General features: G+C 43.1%; 1 protein-coding gene across 1 annotated transcript in view; it reads left to right on the forward strand.

Moving 5' to 3' along the window:
• tanc2b (tetratricopeptide repeat, ankyrin repeat and coiled-coil containing 2b) overlaps positions 1-19452 on the forward strand; it is a gene marked incomplete at both ends in the record, with an annotated part of 99602 nt that overhangs the window by 39836 nt on the left and 40314 nt on the right. Inside the window, 9 exon segments of the mRNA XM_080746875.1 lie at positions 2286-2564; positions 4675-4842; positions 7255-7415; positions 11116-11224; positions 13236-13358; positions 14405-14641; positions 14960-15175; positions 17533-17626; positions 18342-18475. Coding sequence (XP_080603001.1) covers positions 2286-2564; positions 4675-4842; positions 7255-7415; positions 11116-11224; positions 13236-13358; positions 14405-14641; positions 14960-15175; positions 17533-17626; positions 18342-18475 — 1521 coding nt within the window.

Here is a 19452-nt window from a genome sequence, read left to right on the forward strand (position 1 = left end):
TATAACATTACACAAAATATGTAACATAAGTCGTTTTTCGCCGAACGGGCTGCATGATTGTATGCAAATAGAAGTTCTATAGGCTCACACCCTACAGGTGCTCGCAGCTGTCGCTTTGAGCAAACATACACAGCCGTCATAACTGTCTGTACGCGTCCATTTGATACCATTCTATGCTTTATTTTATCCATGATACCATTCTATGCTTTATTTTATCCATAATACCATTCTATGCTTTATTTTATCCATAATACCATTCTATGCTTTATTTTATCCATAATACCATTCTATGCTTTATTTTATCCATAATACCATTCTATGCTTTATTTTATCCATAATACCATTCTATGCTTTATTTTATCCATAATACCATTCTATGCTTTATTTTATCCATAATACCATTCTATGCTTTATTTTATCCATGATACCATTCTATGCTTTATTTTATCCATAATACCATTCTATGCTTTATTTTATCCATAATACCATTCTATGCTTTATTTTATCCATAATACCATTCTATGCTTTATTTTATCCATAATACCATTCTATGCTTTATTTTATCCATAATACCATTCTATGCTTTATTTTATCCATAATACCATTCTATGCTTTATTTTATCCATAATACCATTCTATGCTTTATTTTATCCATGATACCATTCTATGCTTTATTTTATCCATAATACCATTCTATGCTTTATTTTATCCATAATACCATTCTATGCTTTATTTTATCCATAATACCATTCTATGCTTTATTTTATCCATAATACCATTCTATGCTTTATTTTATCCATAATACCATTCTATGCTTTATTTTATCCATGATACCATTCTATGCTTTATTTTATCCATAATACCATTCTATGCTTTATTTTATCCATAATACCATCTATGCTTTATTTTATCCATAATACCATTCTATGCTTTATTTTATCCATAATACCATTCTATGCTTTATTTTATCCATAATACCATTCTATGCTTTATTTTATCCATAATACCATCTATGCTTTATTTTATCCATAATACCATTCTATGCTTTATTGTATCCATAATACCATTCTATGCTTTATTTTATCCATGATACCATTCTATGCTTTATTTTATCCATAATACCATTCTATGCTTTATTTTATCCATAATACCATCTATGCTTTATTTTATCCATAATACCATTCTATGCTTTATTTTATCCATAATACCATTCTATGCTTTATTTTATCCATAATACCATCTATGCTTTATTTTATCCATAATACCATTCTATGCTTTATTTTATCCATAATACCATCTATGCTTTATTTTATCCATAATACCATTCTATGCTTTATTTTATCCATAATACCATTCTATGCTTTATTTTATCCATAATACCATCTATGCTTTATTTTATCCATGATACCATTCTATGCTTTATTTTATCCATAATACCATTCTATGCTTTATTTTATCCATAATACCATTCTATGCTTTATTTTATCCATAATACCATTCTATGCTTTATTTTATCCATAATACCATTCTATGCTTTATTTTATCCATAATACCATTCTATGCTTTATTTTATCCATGATACCATTCTATGCTTTATTTTATCCATAATACCATTCTATGCTTTATTTTATCCATAATACCATACTATGCTTTATTTTATCCATAATACCATTCTATGCTTTATTTTATCCATAATACCATTATATGCTTTATTTGTGCTACACTGCATGTCTTTGGGCTTTACTCAAAGCAGTAAGAGGCTCATGGTTTAAATATTCTGGAAAAGCTTTGGAAATTCATTGGTAAAAATGTGTGTGAACCCTTACTACAGCTCAGGAATAACCATTCACCATTTATTGCAATGATGTTGCGTTCAGTTTGGCGGTGTGAAGGGGAGCACACATTGGATGTGGGCGGCTGCGCAGCGTCGCATCGCGGTATCAACGCACGTGAAGTGCCCCGCGGTAACCCCAACTGGATGCGGCGCGCTGCCACACAGCACATCAATTTCCTCCGGTGGGGAGAACCATGGGAGAACATGTTCACCACACGGCAACACCCGGAAAATAGAACAGCGGAGTATCGTCGCGGCAGGCGAGGCGGGATGCCGCTGGTGTGGGTTAGTTCATTGAAAATAATGGGACCGTATGTTTTGACACGCCGCTTGCGCGCCGCCTCCGCGTCCGGTGTGTGTTCCCCTTGACTCTGCTCAAGCTGTGAGCTTGTAGATCTGCTATTGTTCAAGAGCTAAAGTATATAAACTAAGGTATGGTCGGTCCCTGCAGGAGATCACCAAGCAGCTTCCCTTCCATCGCATCCTCCTGGACGGGCTGGAGGAGAACGATGCCATCGACCAGGACCTGCAGGGTTACATCCTGCACCGCATCCACAGCAGCCCAGAGATCCAGAACAACATCAGCCTCAACGGCAAGATGGACAACACCACCTTCGGAAAGCTGAGCGCCCACCTGAAGGCCCTTAGCCAGGGCTCCTACCTCTACCTGAAGCTCACCTTCGACCTCATCGAGAAGGGATACCTGGTGCTCAAGAGCTCCAGCTATAAGGTACTGGTCCTCTATAAGAGCTCCACTTATAAGGTACTGGTCCTCTATAACTCTAATTATAAGGTACTGGTCCTCTATAAGAGCTCCAGCTATAAGGTACTGGTACTCTATAAGAGCTCCAGTTATAAGGTACTGGTCCTCTATAACTATATAAGGTACTGGTCCTCTATAAGAGCTCCAGTTATAAGGTACTGGTTCTCTACAAGAGCTCCAGTTATAAGGTACTGGTCCTCTACAAGAGCTCCAGTTATAAGGTATTGATCCTCTATAACTCTAGTTATAAGGTACTGTTGGAGAGAGAGAGAGAGAGAGAGAGAGAGAGAGAGGGAGAGGGAGAGGGAGATAGAGAGAGTAGGTTAAAGGGGAACTCGGCAAGTCTGTGTGTTTACAAACACATCCCCCTCCTCTATGACAGGCATCAAACAGGTTGTTATCTTTCGTGCTTTCATTGGTAAGAGAGATCACTAACAAGCACTTGACACTTTTATCGACCAATCAATTGCCTCAGTGCACAACCAGTTTGAAGTTCAAAGGAAGCAGTTAAGAGCTCTGGCTGAGCTCCTCCTGACAAAAACATCCCTCCAAGAGATGAATGTCAAACAGTAGAACAGAACCAACATACAGCCAGGGGGATGGAAACACCCCAGCACAACAATGTAGTGGCTGATAGAGGAACATGACTGCTAACACATGTACATATATATTAAATATAACCTTAAAGTGACCTAGTTTCCCTTTAAACCCACAACATTGAGTGTTAAACATCAGTCTTCATCAGTATTCATCCTCAAATCAGTGATGTTCAACGTATTACAGTTTATTTATTCATAAACACATTTTACATACCTGTATATATTTGTGTAACTTGGTTTTAGTTGTGAACCTCTCCCTCAACTGGCCGTTCTACAACCCTAACCCTAAACCTAAACCTAACCCTAACCCTAACCCTACAACCCACTCTCCAAATGTTCACCGTTTTTTAATGAGTCTTAAAGGGTTTTACGGAGTGGGCTCTAAAATCCTAAAAACTTGCTTGTTCCGTTGTTCTTAAGTACATGTCATCTATGACTATTTACATTCTTATTCTTATTCTTATTCTTAAGTAAAACTTCCAAACAGTCTTCATGCCCTTTGTGCTGTATACCAGCACAACAACAGAGAGCACCAGTATCAAATATTCACCGTATTTTGTTTGTTTTTCTCTGACACTTTCTTTTCCAGTGAATAAGGTAGCTTAGCGGTGCGTTGGTGAGTTCCTCAGGTCCACAGGTGTGATGAGCCTCCATAAGAAGTATAAAACACTATTGATAAGCAGCAGTAGTCTCTCATTGTGTGCCCTGAGGCCTGGAAGCAGTGTGGTTCAGTAAACATCATCTATTAAACATCCTGGCCTCTCAACGAGCACAGCCAGCATCCACCCTCTCACAACAAGGGTATTATAGTTAACCCAAACCCATTCTCTGCCCAGAATGAATAACCCAAAAAGCCCACACTGCAGCCATTTTCAGTTTTTCCTACCTTTTCCAGTAGTCACAGAATATTTACAATCCTGTCCTATCGGTACATAACTGGGACAGCGCTGAAGCAGCTGAAGCAGACTTCGGGCACCGTTCGGCGCAGCGACTCGCTCGCCCCTATGCTCGCACGGCGGTGCCTCTCATGGCTCAAGTTCTGGTTCAGGCGGCGCGCCTCCTTCGTCGCCGCTCCCACAACACGCTCATCCTATGATTACAAGTTTAGCTCAAGCGGGAGGATTTATTAAAGTATTTATTATTAGTTTGCATAGGAAAAGGTACAGTTTTATGACAGTACCAAACCAGGGGTTTGGGAACCCATGGTTTCCTGGTAGTACCAGTTTAGAGTAGAAGCCGTCTGTAAGTGGCTTTTCAGAGCGGTTTTAAAGGATGTTAGGGATTTACAGGAGGAAAGTATACCTTCATTATGTCATGGTGGTTCCAGTCAACCTAGCGGAGGTGTACTAACATCCTGTGTGTGTGTGTGTGTGTGTGTGTGTGTGTGTGTGTGTGTGTGTGTGTGTGTGTGTGTGTGTGTGTGTGTGTGTGTGTGTGTGTGTGTGTGTGTGTGTGTGTGTGTGTGTGTGTGTGTCCAGGTGGTACCAGTCAACCTAGCTGAGGTGTACCTGCTGCAGTGCAACATGCGTTTCCCCACGCAGTCGTCGTTTGAGCGGGCGCTGCCTCTGCTCAACGTGGCCGTGGCCTCCCTGCACCCGCTCACCGACGAGCAGATCTACCAGACCATCAACTCTGGCTCCCTACAGGTACTGTACCCCCATTTTAACAGATCTAAAAGACCATACAGGTACTGTACCCTAATGTTAACAGATCTACAGTATACTGTACCCCATGTTAACAGATCTAAAAGACCATACAGGTACTGTACCCTAATGTTAACACATCTGGTGCCAACCCCGAGTTTCCCGAGTTTGGGACGTTTTTTTTTTTTTTTTGGACCTTCAGAAATGTATTAGGCATGATCGCGATCGCGAAATTGCATGTTTAACCCCCATACCAACCCATTCTTTCAAACATGGCAGCCATGTTTGTTTACATCTGAAGAAAACATAATGGCCCATAAATCATGAATGCCTGAACGGATTTCCAAGCGGATTTTTTTGTTTGAAAGCTGTGAACAGCATCTACACACGTGGTGCATCATCTAGGCATGGGCGTGCACTTTTTACACAATTGCACAATTACATGGAAGTCTATGGTAACCATGGCAACGCGAGACATTGAAGAGAAAAAATCATTGCAACATAAGTGTTAACAGATCTACAGGTACTGTACCCCATGTTAACAGATCTACAAGTACTGTACCCTAATGTTAACAGATCTACAAGACCATACAGGTACTGCACCCCATGCTAACAGATCTACAGGTACCCCATGCTTTTATATTAAAGAGGTGGTGCCATGATCCCCCCCCCCCCCCCCCCCCCCTCTAAAACATGATTATCTGATTATCAGGTATTATGATTATACTAGGAGGAAGATTTTTTCCAAAAAAGTATACAGAAAGAGTTACAATTGGGTTTTAATGTGGCCACACCCCCAGTTCATTAAGTATGCATGGATGGCATGGTGGGTGGTGACCCAGCTGATATAGCCACACCCCACAGTGTTGGGTGAATGGCAATTGGGGAGGAGTTGATACTGTGACACACTTAGTATCTGTGTTTTTTAACTGACACTTATGGCCACAAGGTGGCAGCCTCCAAGAGAAAACAAACAAAGAGAATGCTAAGAGAATACATCATTTCTCAAAAAAAACACATCAGGGGGTCTAATGAAGTACTTTCAACCTCCTAGACACATGAAAAACAGAAAAAGTACAAAACTATGACACCACCTCTTTAAAGAACAGTAGCGTGCGGTCATTGGGACCCGTGGGTGAAGGAAAACTCCTGTGATCCTTTTGGGTGATGGCGTCATCAGGAAGTAAATATCCTCCGTTGGCTTCAATGCAATGCTTCCACAGTAACATGACTTTATCTCAGAATCAATCTCCAGATCGTGTTGATCGTCGAGAAGCGTTTTTTTCCCCACCGGCCCGCATCTAAGCGACGGGAAGTCGCAGTAACAATTTTTGTTTTCCATTTGTCAGTAACTGCCTTTCTAAAGTTTGCTGACCCTGGATAAGCAAACCCGGCCTGGTGGAGACCTGAGCACTTAGATGAGAACATGTAATTTTTTTTTTACTTGAAGTACAGTATTTTCATTGTCAAAAATAGATTTGATTGGTTGTTAAAGTGTGTTGGTATTGTATGTAACAGTTCAGAGAGTGTGTTGAGAGGTAGAGAGAGATGCAGAGGTGATTATTATTGAACTATAAATCCACAGAGGAAGTGCAGTGAGGGATCCTAACCTGAACTATGATATCATTTAATGGCTGTTTATTTCTCTCTCTGCCCCGTCAGGGTTTGTGAACGTGAACAAATAACTCCTCTGTTTGTAAAACTACCAAGCCAACAGAAACACATGAATTTGATCCACTGTGTGTTTATGAATGCAACCTCTGTGTGATTCCTGCTGGGACCCGGCAGGAGATGTTTAGCAGACTTTGTGGGCAAACACTACTTTATGTTTGTTTTTATAACCTCTTCAACCCCTAGATCACCGAAAAAAGATGGTTATTGTAGATTATTATTATAGATGATGACAAGCTTGCAATGTGTTTTTCAGAGAAGAGATTTAGTGTAGAGATTTTTAAATTCACACAAATAACATGGATTTGAACTAAAGTGTCCTGTGAATTATATTTTGTGTTAAATTTAGAGCTCTATATAGTGACAGTAATCATTGCTATAGTGTTTGTTCAGTAACAGTGTTAAACAGTGTCCCTGGACTGGGAGGACTTACTGTATATAAAGTATTATATTTGTTATGTTTCAGGATAGATTAAATAAAGTATTATATGTGGTGTTTCAGGGTAGATTATATAAAGTATTATATTTGTTATGTTTCAGGGTAGATTAAATAAAGTATTATATTTGTTATGTTTCAGGGTAGATTAAATAAAGTATTATATTTGTTATGTTTCAGGGTAGATTAAATAAAGTATTATATGTGGTGTTCCAGGGTACTCTGGACTGGGAGGACTTACTGTATATAAAGTATTATATGTTATGTTTCAGGGTACATTATATAAAGTATTATATGTTATGTTTCAGGGTACTCTGGACTGGGAAGACTTCCAGCAGCGAGTGGACAACCTGTCAGTGTTCCTGGTGAAGAGGAGAGATGGAACCAGGATGTTTGTTCATCCTTCCTTCAGAGAATGGCTGATCTGGAGAGAAGAGGGGGAGAAGACCAAGTTCCTATGTGACCCCAGGTCAGAACGCCCTACTGTACTACTACTGTACTACTGTACTACTGTACTATTACTGTACTACTGTACTACTGTACTGACCCCAGGTCAGAACCTCCTACTGTACTACTGTACTCTGTGACCCCAGGTCAGAATCACCTCACATGTTCTACTGACCCCGGTCAGAACCTCCTACTGTACTCAGGGGCGTCAATTGGGTATGGCAGGGGTATGCAGCTGCCATACCCTGGGTCCAGGGGGGAAGATAAAAGTTACTTTTAAATGTAAATCCATGAATGTCTCTTAGTCTATCTGTGCTGGTTATTATGTTGTTAAATTACAGTAAAATAACTACAAATGCAACATTTAACAAAATGGTCACTTTAACAAGGTATTATAATTATTTTCTCCACACTTTTATTCTCCCCATCTTGACAGAATGGTATATTCCCAGGTTCCGCAGGTCAGCTGCACAGGTGCAATGCATTATTGTTAATTGTGGCACGTTTACTAACATGCCAAGTTTAGCTGCACTTGTACAACCGTTCCAGGCTGTCATATCCAGCCGTAGAAACCATAGAAACCCGTGTAAAAAAACTGACAAAACTCTTTTTTTTAGACATTGTGAAAATAGCAGATCTACATGCTCACAACGCTGCTCACAACGCCTCGCAGCGCGAGGCGTTGTGAGCATGTAGATCTGTTATTTTCACAATAGAACCATGTTATACAAAATGTAATGCCTCTTTTCCATGAGGACTCCCATCTTTGCCATACCCTAGCTTTTGTTGAACTGACGCCACTGACTGTAGTACTACTGTACTACTACTGTACTGCTCACATGTTCCACTGCAGTAAAAGTATCAGTACTCCAATATAGAAATGCTCTGTTACAAGCAATAGTCAGGAATTCAAAATGAACTTGAGTAAAAGTGCAACAGTGTTGGCACCAAAGCATACTTTAAAGCAGGGGTTCCCAAACTGTTTTGTCTCAGGTCACCCCATAAATATTCTTTTTAAAATGTTCACTCCCAGCACTTTATATTTATAGCATATTGTTGTTGTCGCGTGGAAACCTTGTATGTCCAAAACCGTCCGTTTTGTATTTACCATCTATAAAATGTACTAAACTAGTGAAAACAGCAGATCTACAAGCACACAACGCCTCGCATCGCGAGGCGTTGTGTGCTTGTAGATCGTCTGTTTTCACTAGTTTTGTGCGTCAGTCTTGTATGATGAAGCAGGGCTTTGCTTTACCAAAAGACGTACACATTTGAAACTTGGAAATACGAGGTTTCTGCCTGACAGTGATAATATTTTAGTGATTATGTTGCAAGGAAAACGTTGAGATAACAGCCATTTTGGTTAGAACTGACTGAATATAACTTTCAAGTTTAAAATGATACTAAATATTGTGTCCAAATGAATTCAATATTGTGTCCAAATTATCAAATGATCTCGCAGCACCCCTGGACTGCCGTCGCGGCACCCCTGGACTGCCGTCGCGGCACCCCAGGGTGCCCCGTCACCCAATTTGAAAACCCCTGCTCTATAGAAATGCTCTGTTACAAGTAATAGTCAGGAATTCAAAATGTACTCGAGTAAAAGTACAACAGTGTTGGCATCAAAGCATACTTTAAAGTGCCAAAAGTAAAGGTACTCAATATGCAGCAGGCCTATGGTTAAGTCCCGTTTGGACGTTTTCAAATGTATAAAAATGGTGACACATTGTGAGCTTGTAGATCTTCAAATGGCCAAAAAGTATATAGGGCTGAAGTAGTTGCTGTATGTTTTGTGATAATAATCAAATGTAATAAACGTTTAAGAAATAGTGAAAATAGCCGATGTACAAGATTTTATTAGTTTTATGTTTATATATATTTATATATATTTACAAAACACACTGTGTTGATTAGGCCAGTGTTTCTCAACCTTTTTTCTGCATGGCACACTTCTCATGTCCCAAGAATCCATGGTCACACCAATATAATACGGGGGTGTAAATATCCTCACTGTCGGGAAGAAACCTTGTATCTCCAAGTTTCAAATGTGTACGTTTCTTCGCAAAGCAAAGACCTGAAAACAGCAGATCTACAAGCAGATCTACAAGCACACAACGCCTCGCACCGCGAGGCGTTGTGTGCTTGTAGATTTAAATCATTTTTAAAATGATAAATACAATACTGGTTTTCAAGCAGTTTCAAGGGGCACACTTGACCCTTCTCAGGGGCACACCAAAGGTCCCCAGGACCAGTGGTTGAGAAACACTGGATTAGGATACGTACAAAACACACTGTGTTGCGAGCTTGTGAGGACTCCCTCTCAAAGCGTTGCCGTATTGTTGTGCTGGGGTGCCGCGCAAAATGTTTTATTTTCTACCCATTCACACATTTCAATGTGTTGTTCCTACAAATGTCTGCAGGAACATCGAGGTGGTAAAAGGATATTTTCCGCATGCAGTGAAACTTCTGTTTAAATGTGTTTTTATGACAGACAGCGTGAGGAGCTGCCTGTTTATGAATGGGACATTCTGTACTGGCTGTCAGAAAGACTTTTAAAGAGTTGTTGTTTTTCCCAGCTGAATATCATTTCACCAGCCTGTGTTGACCACAAACACCTGCAGGAACACGTCGATATCTTCACGGTTGCTCAGGGCTCATCGTCCATGCTGGCTGGTCCTGGACATTTTTGCTCAAATTATGTCTCTTCAATTGACTTGAAAATTAGCAGACAAGAATATTACCAGAAACACATAAAGAGCTAGCTTTAAAAGACCAGGACAGGTCTGTAACCCTGAGAGTGTACAAACAAATAGGGTCCATTTGGTTCCATTTGTTCACTCAGGGTTATGGGAGTCCTTCAATATAAAATAAAACAGTTTGTGACCACCCCAACGGGGCTGCTCACGGGGAATTCCCGGGGACCACCGACTCCTGGTGCTCCAGAACGGATGCAAAAGTGGTGGCGCCCCCAGTGGAGGACCCCCTGCCACTGCAGCGCACATAAAATGCCGTAACTCGGGCTAGGAGCGTCCGGGAGAGCCGGGCCCGGTACCTATTCGTCCGCCAAGGCAACGCGGAGACCCCACCCCTCATTTCTCACATGGCCCTATTCTAGCGCCACCTTCAGGCCGATTTTTAAAACACATTTTTGGACACTGCTCCTACAGTTTTGGCCCTAAAATCACAAATATCACTACACAGCATGTCTACACTCATGTTATCAACATGGATCAGGAAGATTTTGGAAAAACACATTTTTGCCCTATTTGTGGAGATAAGCCTCTGGAAGTGGTCACACTCTGCTAGCCTTCTGGTTGTCCAGTATTTAACTACTGTCTCTCTCTGTCTCGGTAGGAGTTGTTCTCCAGTATTTAACTACTGTCTCTCTCTGTCTCGGTAGGAGTGGTTCTCCAGTATTTAACTACTGTCTCTCTCTGTCTCGGTAGGAGTAGTTCTCCAGTATTTAACTACTGTCTCTCTCTGTCTCGGTAGGAGTGGTTCTCCAGTATTTAACTACTGTCTCTCTCTGTCTCGGTAGGAGTGGTTCTCCAGTATTTAACTACTGTCTCTCTCTGTCTCGGTAGGAGTGGTTCTCCAGTATTTAACTACTGTCTCTCTCTGTCTCGGTAGGAGTGGTTCTCCAGTATTTAACTACTGTCTCTCTCTGTCTCGGTAGGAGTGGTTCTCCAGTATTTAACTACTGTCTCTCTCTGTCTCGGTAGGAGTGGTCACACTCTGCTAGCCTTCTGGTTCAGCAGACAGGAGAACAAGCTGAACAGACAGCAGACCATAGAGCTGGGACATCACATCCTGAAAGCACACATCTTTAAGGTACACACACACACACACACACACACACACACACACACACACACACACACACACACACACACACACACACACACACACACACACACACACACACTAGAGCTGGGACACCACATCCTGAAAGCACACATCTTTAAGGTACACACACACACACACACACACACACACACACACACACACACACACACACACACACACACACACACACACACACACACACACACACTAGAGCTGGGACACCACATACTGAAAGCACACATCTTTAAGGTACACACACACACACACACACACACACACACACACACACACACACACACACACACACACACACACACACACACACACACACACACACACACACACACACACACTAGAGCTGGGACACCACATCCTGAAAGCACACATCTTTAAGGTAGGTACACACACACACACACACACACACACACACACACACACACACACACATCCACAAGCTCACAATGTGTCGCGGCACGACGCATAGTCAACATCGGGAACACATCAAATTCCTTTATAATTGTCAGTATATTTTGCACAAATATTATAGTAATACAAGTTTTTGATTGATTCATTTTGTAGGTGATTTTTAGAGTTAAAACACAGCAAGTGGATGACACAAAAAAAATCTTGTTTTCATAGTGTTCTATTCAACATTCAACAAACAGCTGGAACAGACAACAGTGCAAAAAAAAGACAGAAATATGGAAAATCCAAATATACAGTTTAAATTCATAATTAAAAAAGTGAGACAAAAGCCAAACACACGTGCACGCTCCCAGACACACACACCAAACACACGTGCACGCTCCCAGACACACACCAAACACACGTGCACGCTCCCAGACACACACAACAAACACACGTGCACGCTCCCAGACACACACCAAACACACGTGCACGCTCCCAGACACACACACCAAACACACGTGCACGCTCCCAGACACACACACACCAAACACACGTGCACGCTCCCAGACACACACACCAAACACACGTGCACGCTCCCAGACGACACACACCAAACACACGTGCACGCTCCCAGACACACACACACCAAACACACGTGCACGCTCCCAGACACACACACCAAACACACGTGCACACTCCCAGACACACACACACCAAACACACGTGCACGCTCCCAGACACACACACACCAAACACACGTGCACGCTCCCAGACACACACCAAACACACGTGCACGCTCCCAGACACACACCAAACACACGTGCACACTCCCAGACACACACACCAAACACACGTGCACGCTCCCAGACACACACACACCAAACACACGTGCACGCTCCCAGACACACACACACCAAACACACGTGCACACTCCCAGACACACACACCAAACACACGTGCACGCTCCCAGACACACACACCAAACACACGTGCACGCTCCCAGACACACACACACACACACACCAAACACACGTGCACGCTCCCAGACGACACACACCAAACACACGTGCACGCTCCCAGACACACACACCAAACACACGTGCACGCTCCCAGACACACACACCAAACACACGTGCACACTCCCAGACGACACACACACCAAACACACGTGCACGCTCCCAGACACACACACACACCAAACACACGTGCACGCTCCCAGACAACACACACACACCAAACACACGTGCACGCTCCCAGACACACACACACACCAAACACACGTGCACACTCCCAGACACACACACACCAAACACACGTGCGCGCTCCCAGACGACACACACACCAAACACACGTGCGCGCTCCCAGACGACACACACACCAAACACACGTGCACGCTCCCAGACGACACACACACCAAACACACGTGCGCGCTCCCAGACGACACACACACCAAACACACGTGCACGCTCCCAGACGACACACACACCAAACACACGTGCACGCTCCCAGACGACACACACCCGCCCCCGACACAGCAGCTGTTTATGCTCATCCCCTCATGAATATTCATCTCTCCTCTCCATTCCAGGGTCTCAGCAAGAAAGTGGGGGTCTCCTCGTCCATCCTGCAGGGGCTGTGGGTGTCTTACAGCACCGAGGGTCTTTCAACCGCACTGTCCTCACTACGGAACCTGTACACCCCCAATATCAAGGTATGAAACCTGTACACCCCCAATATCAAGGTATGAAACCTGTACACCCCCAATATCAACCTCTACACACCCAACATTAAGGTATGAAACCTGTACACCCCCAACATCAACCTGTACACCCCCAATATCAACCTGTACACCCCCAACATCAACCTGTACACCCCCAATATCAAGGTATGAAACCTGTACACCCCCAACATCAACCTGTACACCCCCAACATCAACCTGTACACCCCCAACATCAACCTGTACACCCCCAATATCAAGGTATGAAACCTGTACACCCCCAATATCAAGGTATGGAACCTTTACACCCCCAATATCAACCTGTACACCCCCAATATCAAGGTATGAAACCTGTACACCCCCAATATCAACCTCTACACACCCAACATTAAGGTATGAAACCTGTACACCCCCAATATCAACCTCTACACCCCCAATATCAACCTGTACACCCCCAATATCAAGGTATGAAACCTTTACACCCCCAATATCAAGGTATGAAACCTGTGTTTACTCCTGTGGACCGTTCCTCTGGTCTGGAGCTGAGTACATGAATCGGCAGTTTAGCAGCCAAAAACTGTGGCTGATCCAATGAGTGCTGGGGGGGGGGTGGGGGGGGGTTAACGAATATCCAATCTGCGCAGCAGTTGAAACGATTCAAACGAAGTTCACACACACAGGCAGGCTGAGGCAGGCACACACACACACACACACACACACACACACACACGGAAAACGTTGAGATAACAGCCATTTTGGTTAGAACTGACTGAAAATACCTTTGTATTTCAAGTTTGAAATGATACAACATATTTTTTCAAGTGTCCAAATAAATTCCAGATATTATTATCAAATGATCTCGCGGCACCCCTGGACTGCCGTCGCGGCACCCCAGGGTGCCCCGTCGCCCCAGGGTGCCCCGTCGCCCCAGGGTGCCCCGTCGCCCCAGGGTGCCCCATCACCCCAGGGTGCCCCGTCACCCACTCTGAAACCCCCTGGTCCAGATGAGTGTTGAACACATGTTATCAATGTGCTTCCAGGTGAGCAGGCTGCTGATGCTGGGCGGAGCCAACGTGAACTACCGTACGGAGGTTCTGAACAACGCCCCGGTGCTGTGTGTCCACGCCCACCTGGGCTACCTGGACATGCTGGCGCTGCTGCTGGAGTTCGGTGCCAACGTGGACGCGGCGTCGGAGAGCGGCCTCACCCCGCTGGGGTACGCCGCGGCCGGGGGCAACATGGCCATCGTCAGCGCACTGTGCCGTCGCAGAGCCAAGGTGGGCATTCCTGTTCACTATCGCACGGCTTGTTTGAATGCTTGATTCTGATTGGTCAGTCGCTGAAATGTGTTATTTCTTGATAACAGACCGCTCCACTTGATAACAGACAGTTTACAGTTTAGGCATTTAGCAGACGCTTTTAATCACAGGCCCACTGCATGCTGCATACATAACATGTGAGCGGATATACAGGACTCAATCATGCAACAATATTTACTATGAATTAATTGTGTCTTTTCTTCTGTGTGTGTGCGTGTGTGTGTGTGCGTGCGTGTGTGTGCGTGCGTGCGTGCGTGCGTGTGTGCGTGTGCTCAGGTGGACCACCTAGATAAGAACGGTCAGTGTGCTCTGGTGCACGCGGCGCTGCGGGGCCACATGGAGGTGGTCCAGTACCTGATCCAGTGTGACTGGGGGGGCCAGGGACCCCCTGCTGCCCCCACCGCAGCCTCCTCCCAGCAGGGGGCGCCCTTCACCAAGAACCATGCTGTGCAGCAGGCCCTGATCGCTGCAGCCAGCATGGGATATACTGAGGTACAGTACACACTTATATACTGTACCTTATATACACCTTATATACCTTATATACACCCTTTATATACCTTATATACAGCATGGGATGCACAGAGGTACAGTACCCTTTATGTACCTTGTATACACAGATACACAGAGGAGTAGACACTTATAAAGGTACAGTACACACTTATATACTGTACCTTATATACACCTTATATACCTTATATACACCTTATATACCTTATATACACCTTATATACCTTATATACAGCATGGGATGCACAGAGGTACAGTACCCTTTATGTACCTTGTATACACAGATACACAGAGGAGTAGACACTTATAAAGGTACAGTACACAGTCACTTACAGGGACGTGCAGAGAATGTTAGAGAGGCAGGGGCTGAAATTCCTAAAGGCGCCTTTTGGTGGAAATATCGAAAATAGCAGACCTCCAAGCTCACAACGCGTCACAGCTTGGAGGTCTATTATTTTCAATGCTTGATACCACACTGAACTGAGCATAATCAAGTGAATACTGGAGATATGGCGTAATGGCATGGATTTCTACACAGAGAGGGCAATTCTTTCAACATAAGATGCTGCATTCAAGTTCAGGAGAGTTTGGACAAGGCAATTCTCTTGAATGCTGCCTTCAGGTATGACATGGAAAGAGGGAGCATTTGCATTTCTTTCACCATAGTGAAAACTGCATTCATGGTCTGGAGATAATCCTATTTGAACTGGGGACCCCCCAGCCTCGGAAGAGGGTGTTTTACGAGGCTACCCCAGCCTGACACACATTTGGAGTTACAGTAGTTGAGGCTTTCAGTTTAATTTGACTCCACAGTTAAATATGGGTTTAGTCTATTAGTTTATTGGAGTCTTAGAATAATTGCAAACTTTATAAATGTGCAGATAACCTGTACGAATGATTAGTTTGCTCATTTTACATAATCAGCTGTATTTTAAGTGTATATAAAACACATTAATGCTATTTTATATACACATTAACATTAATGCTGTATTTATTGCTCTTCAAACTCAACAAGACAAATTTGTGTGTGTTTGCTGCCCTCTAGAGGGGAAAAAGTATAGAGAACAGTCACATAGAACTGCACTACACACAGCTACACCAGCTTGGATGTTGTGGATTGCATGTAATAATGTGTCTGTGTTATTTCATGAAGAGCAGGATTGATTCAAAGCACCAGATCGTATCATATCTACTAGACCTTCCAGATGTTATATAATATTTTAATTGTAATCTTCTCCTCCATCAGATCGTATCATATCTACTAGACCTTAACTGTAATCTTCTCCTCCATCAGATCGTATCATATCTACTAGACCTTAACTGTAATCTTCTCCTCCATCAGATCATATCATATCTACTAGATTTTAACTGTAATCTTCTCCATCAGATCGTATCATATCTACTAGATATTAACTGTAATCTCCTCCATCAGATCGTATCATATCTACTAGACCTTAACTGTAATCTTCTCATTCATCAGATCGTATCATATCTACTAGACCTTAACTGTAATTTTCTCCTCCATCAGATCGTATCATATCTACTAGACCTTAACTGTAATCTTCTCCTCCATCAGATCGTATCATATCTACTAGATCTTAACTGTAATCTTCTCCTCCATCAGATCGTATCATATCTACTAGACCTTAACTGTAATCTTCTCCTCCATATGATCGTATCATATCTACTAGACCTTAACTGTAATCTTCTCCTCCATCAGATCGTATCATATCTACTAGACCTTAACTGTAATCTTCTCCTCCATCAGATCATATCATATCTACTAGACCTTAACTGTAATCTTCTCCTCCATCAGATCGTATCATATCTACTAGACCTTAACTGTAATCTCCTCCATCATATCGTATCATATCTACTAGACCTTAACTGTAATCTTCTCCATCAGATCGTATCATATCTACTAGATCTTAACTGTAATCTTCTCCTCCATCAGATCGTATCATATCTACTAGACCTTAACTGTAATCTTCTCCATCAGATCGTATCATATCTACTAGACCTTAACTGTAATCTTCTCCATCAGATCGTATCATATCTACTAGACCTTAACTATAATCTTCTCCATCAGATCGTATCATATCTACTAGACCTTAACTGTAATCTCTTCCATCAGATCGTATCATATCTACTAGACCTTAACTGTAATCTTCTCCATCAGATCGTATCATATCTACTAGACCTTCCAGATGTTATAATATTTTAACTGTAATCTTCTCCATCAGATCGTATCATATCTACTAGACCTTAACTGTAATCTTCTCCTCCATCAGATCGTATCATATCTACTAGATCTTAACTGTAATCTTCTCCTCCATCAGATCGTATCATATCTACTAGACCTTCCAGAGAAGGATGAGGAGGAGGTGGAACGAGCTCAGATCAACAACTTTGACTCCCTGTGGGGAGAGACAGGTAGGAAGGATGACCTCCTGACCTTCTGAGCTAGGGTTAAAGACAGCCCCATCAAACAAGAATATTTTCCCAGAGTATAATTTGTCAGGATTCCTTCTTCCCTGTTCCCTCATTCTGAAAGGCTCAAAGAACAACTGTACCACTTTCTCCTCTGTCTCTTTCTGGTCATGTAGACACCAGTGTCTCCTTCTGGTCATGTAGACACCAGTGTCTCTTTCTGGTCATGTAGACACCAGTGTCTTTTGTTGTGAGATTCTGTAATCTCCCCCGAGTCCCCATCTTTAAACCAATTGGTGCAGGGAAGTCAATCTTCTGAATGTTTCTGAATGAAGATGTGTAACCAGCATGGATCAGATTGTAAATACCATAATTTATCTATTTCAATGCAGATTTAGTTATCATCCCTCATTTGGCCTTTGTGCCCTCAAAAAATGGACAACACCAAAGGCCAAGTGGCCTTGCCCATAAAATGACAAAATTCCAGACCTGGTTCTACTGAAAGTACATTCTGTCAGGAGATGTAGTCGGCCCTCAGGTGTTTTAATATGTTCTACCCCCTGTACAGTGAAAGTATAACCCTCTCTCTCTCTCTCTCTCTCTCTCTCTCTCTCTCTCTCTCTCTCTCTCTCTCTCTCTCTCTCTATCTCTCTCTCTATCTCTCTCTCTCTCTCTCTCTCTCTGTCTCTCTCTCTCTCTCTCTCTCTCTCTCTCTCAGCTCTGACTGCAGCCTCCGGTCGGGGGAAGCTGGAGGTGTGTCGTCTGCTGCTGGAGCAGGGAGCGGCCGTGGCCCAGTCCAACCGGAGAGGCATCGTACCGCTGTTCAGTGCTGTGAGACAGGGCCACTGGCAGGTGAGAAACCCTTTCATTGTACCTCTGTTCAGTGATGTGAGACAGGGTCACTGGCAGGTGAGAAACACTGTTATTACAGCAATAAGCCGGTCCTCCAGGGGGTCCCCAACGGCCCCTGCCCACCGGGGACACCATAATGTGTGGGATAGCAACGTTTCACTTCCACTATGCCTGGGATTCCATCGTATTTTTGCCTCGCTAAACGTGAGCAACGTTCAGTAGAAAAGGCTGATATCCTTCCCATGTTTATTAGCTATTATTTGGTGTTGGGTTAAAACAGCAGATCCATTGTGAAATCGGAGGGACAGATATGATTGACAGATACAGTATGATAGCCTTCACTGCGATGTGACACCAGATGTATGTTTCTGACGAGAGACAAGTTGAAGTTCAGTTGAAGTTGGATGATTGTTTCCTGTTGCCATATATGGTGTGAAATGGGGAGTTCCAAGGGCAGATTACAAAGTGCTGAGTCAGGCTTAATGCCTTATATGGTAGTGAGCGCTCCTATCATAAGTAGTATGGAAGCAGCGCTTGTCATTTACACCTGTGAGCCGCACGAGGTAGAACATACGATATGCACTGCTTTAACAGTTTTCACTTACACAATATACGCCAGGTTTAGTCACTTTATTTACACTTTATTTATGACCAGATTAATGAATCTGGCCCATCATTAGAAATACTCTTTTAGTCTGTGAACCTCCCTGTAAACGGCCTGCCTAGTGATTTGCCTTGCAGCTGACAGTTTCATGGTTGTGTGTGTGTGTGTGTGTGTGTGTGTGTGTGGTAGAAACAGAGCTACACTTTCTAACCACCTGCCCACTATACCAAGACATTAGAGATGCATACTTCCCACTGATTACACACACCCGAAGTGAGTTTGAAAACTCGACCAATGATGAAAAACTTCCATATCTACTGGGAGAAATACAACAATGCGCAAACACAGCAGCAAGATTTGTGAACTGTTGTGA

The sequence above is a fragment of the Nannobrachium achirus genome, assembly GCF_963921795.1.
Source record: "Nannobrachium achirus genome assembly, chromosome: 18".
NCBI lineage: Eukaryota > Metazoa > Chordata > Actinopteri > Myctophiformes > Myctophidae > Nannobrachium > Nannobrachium achirus.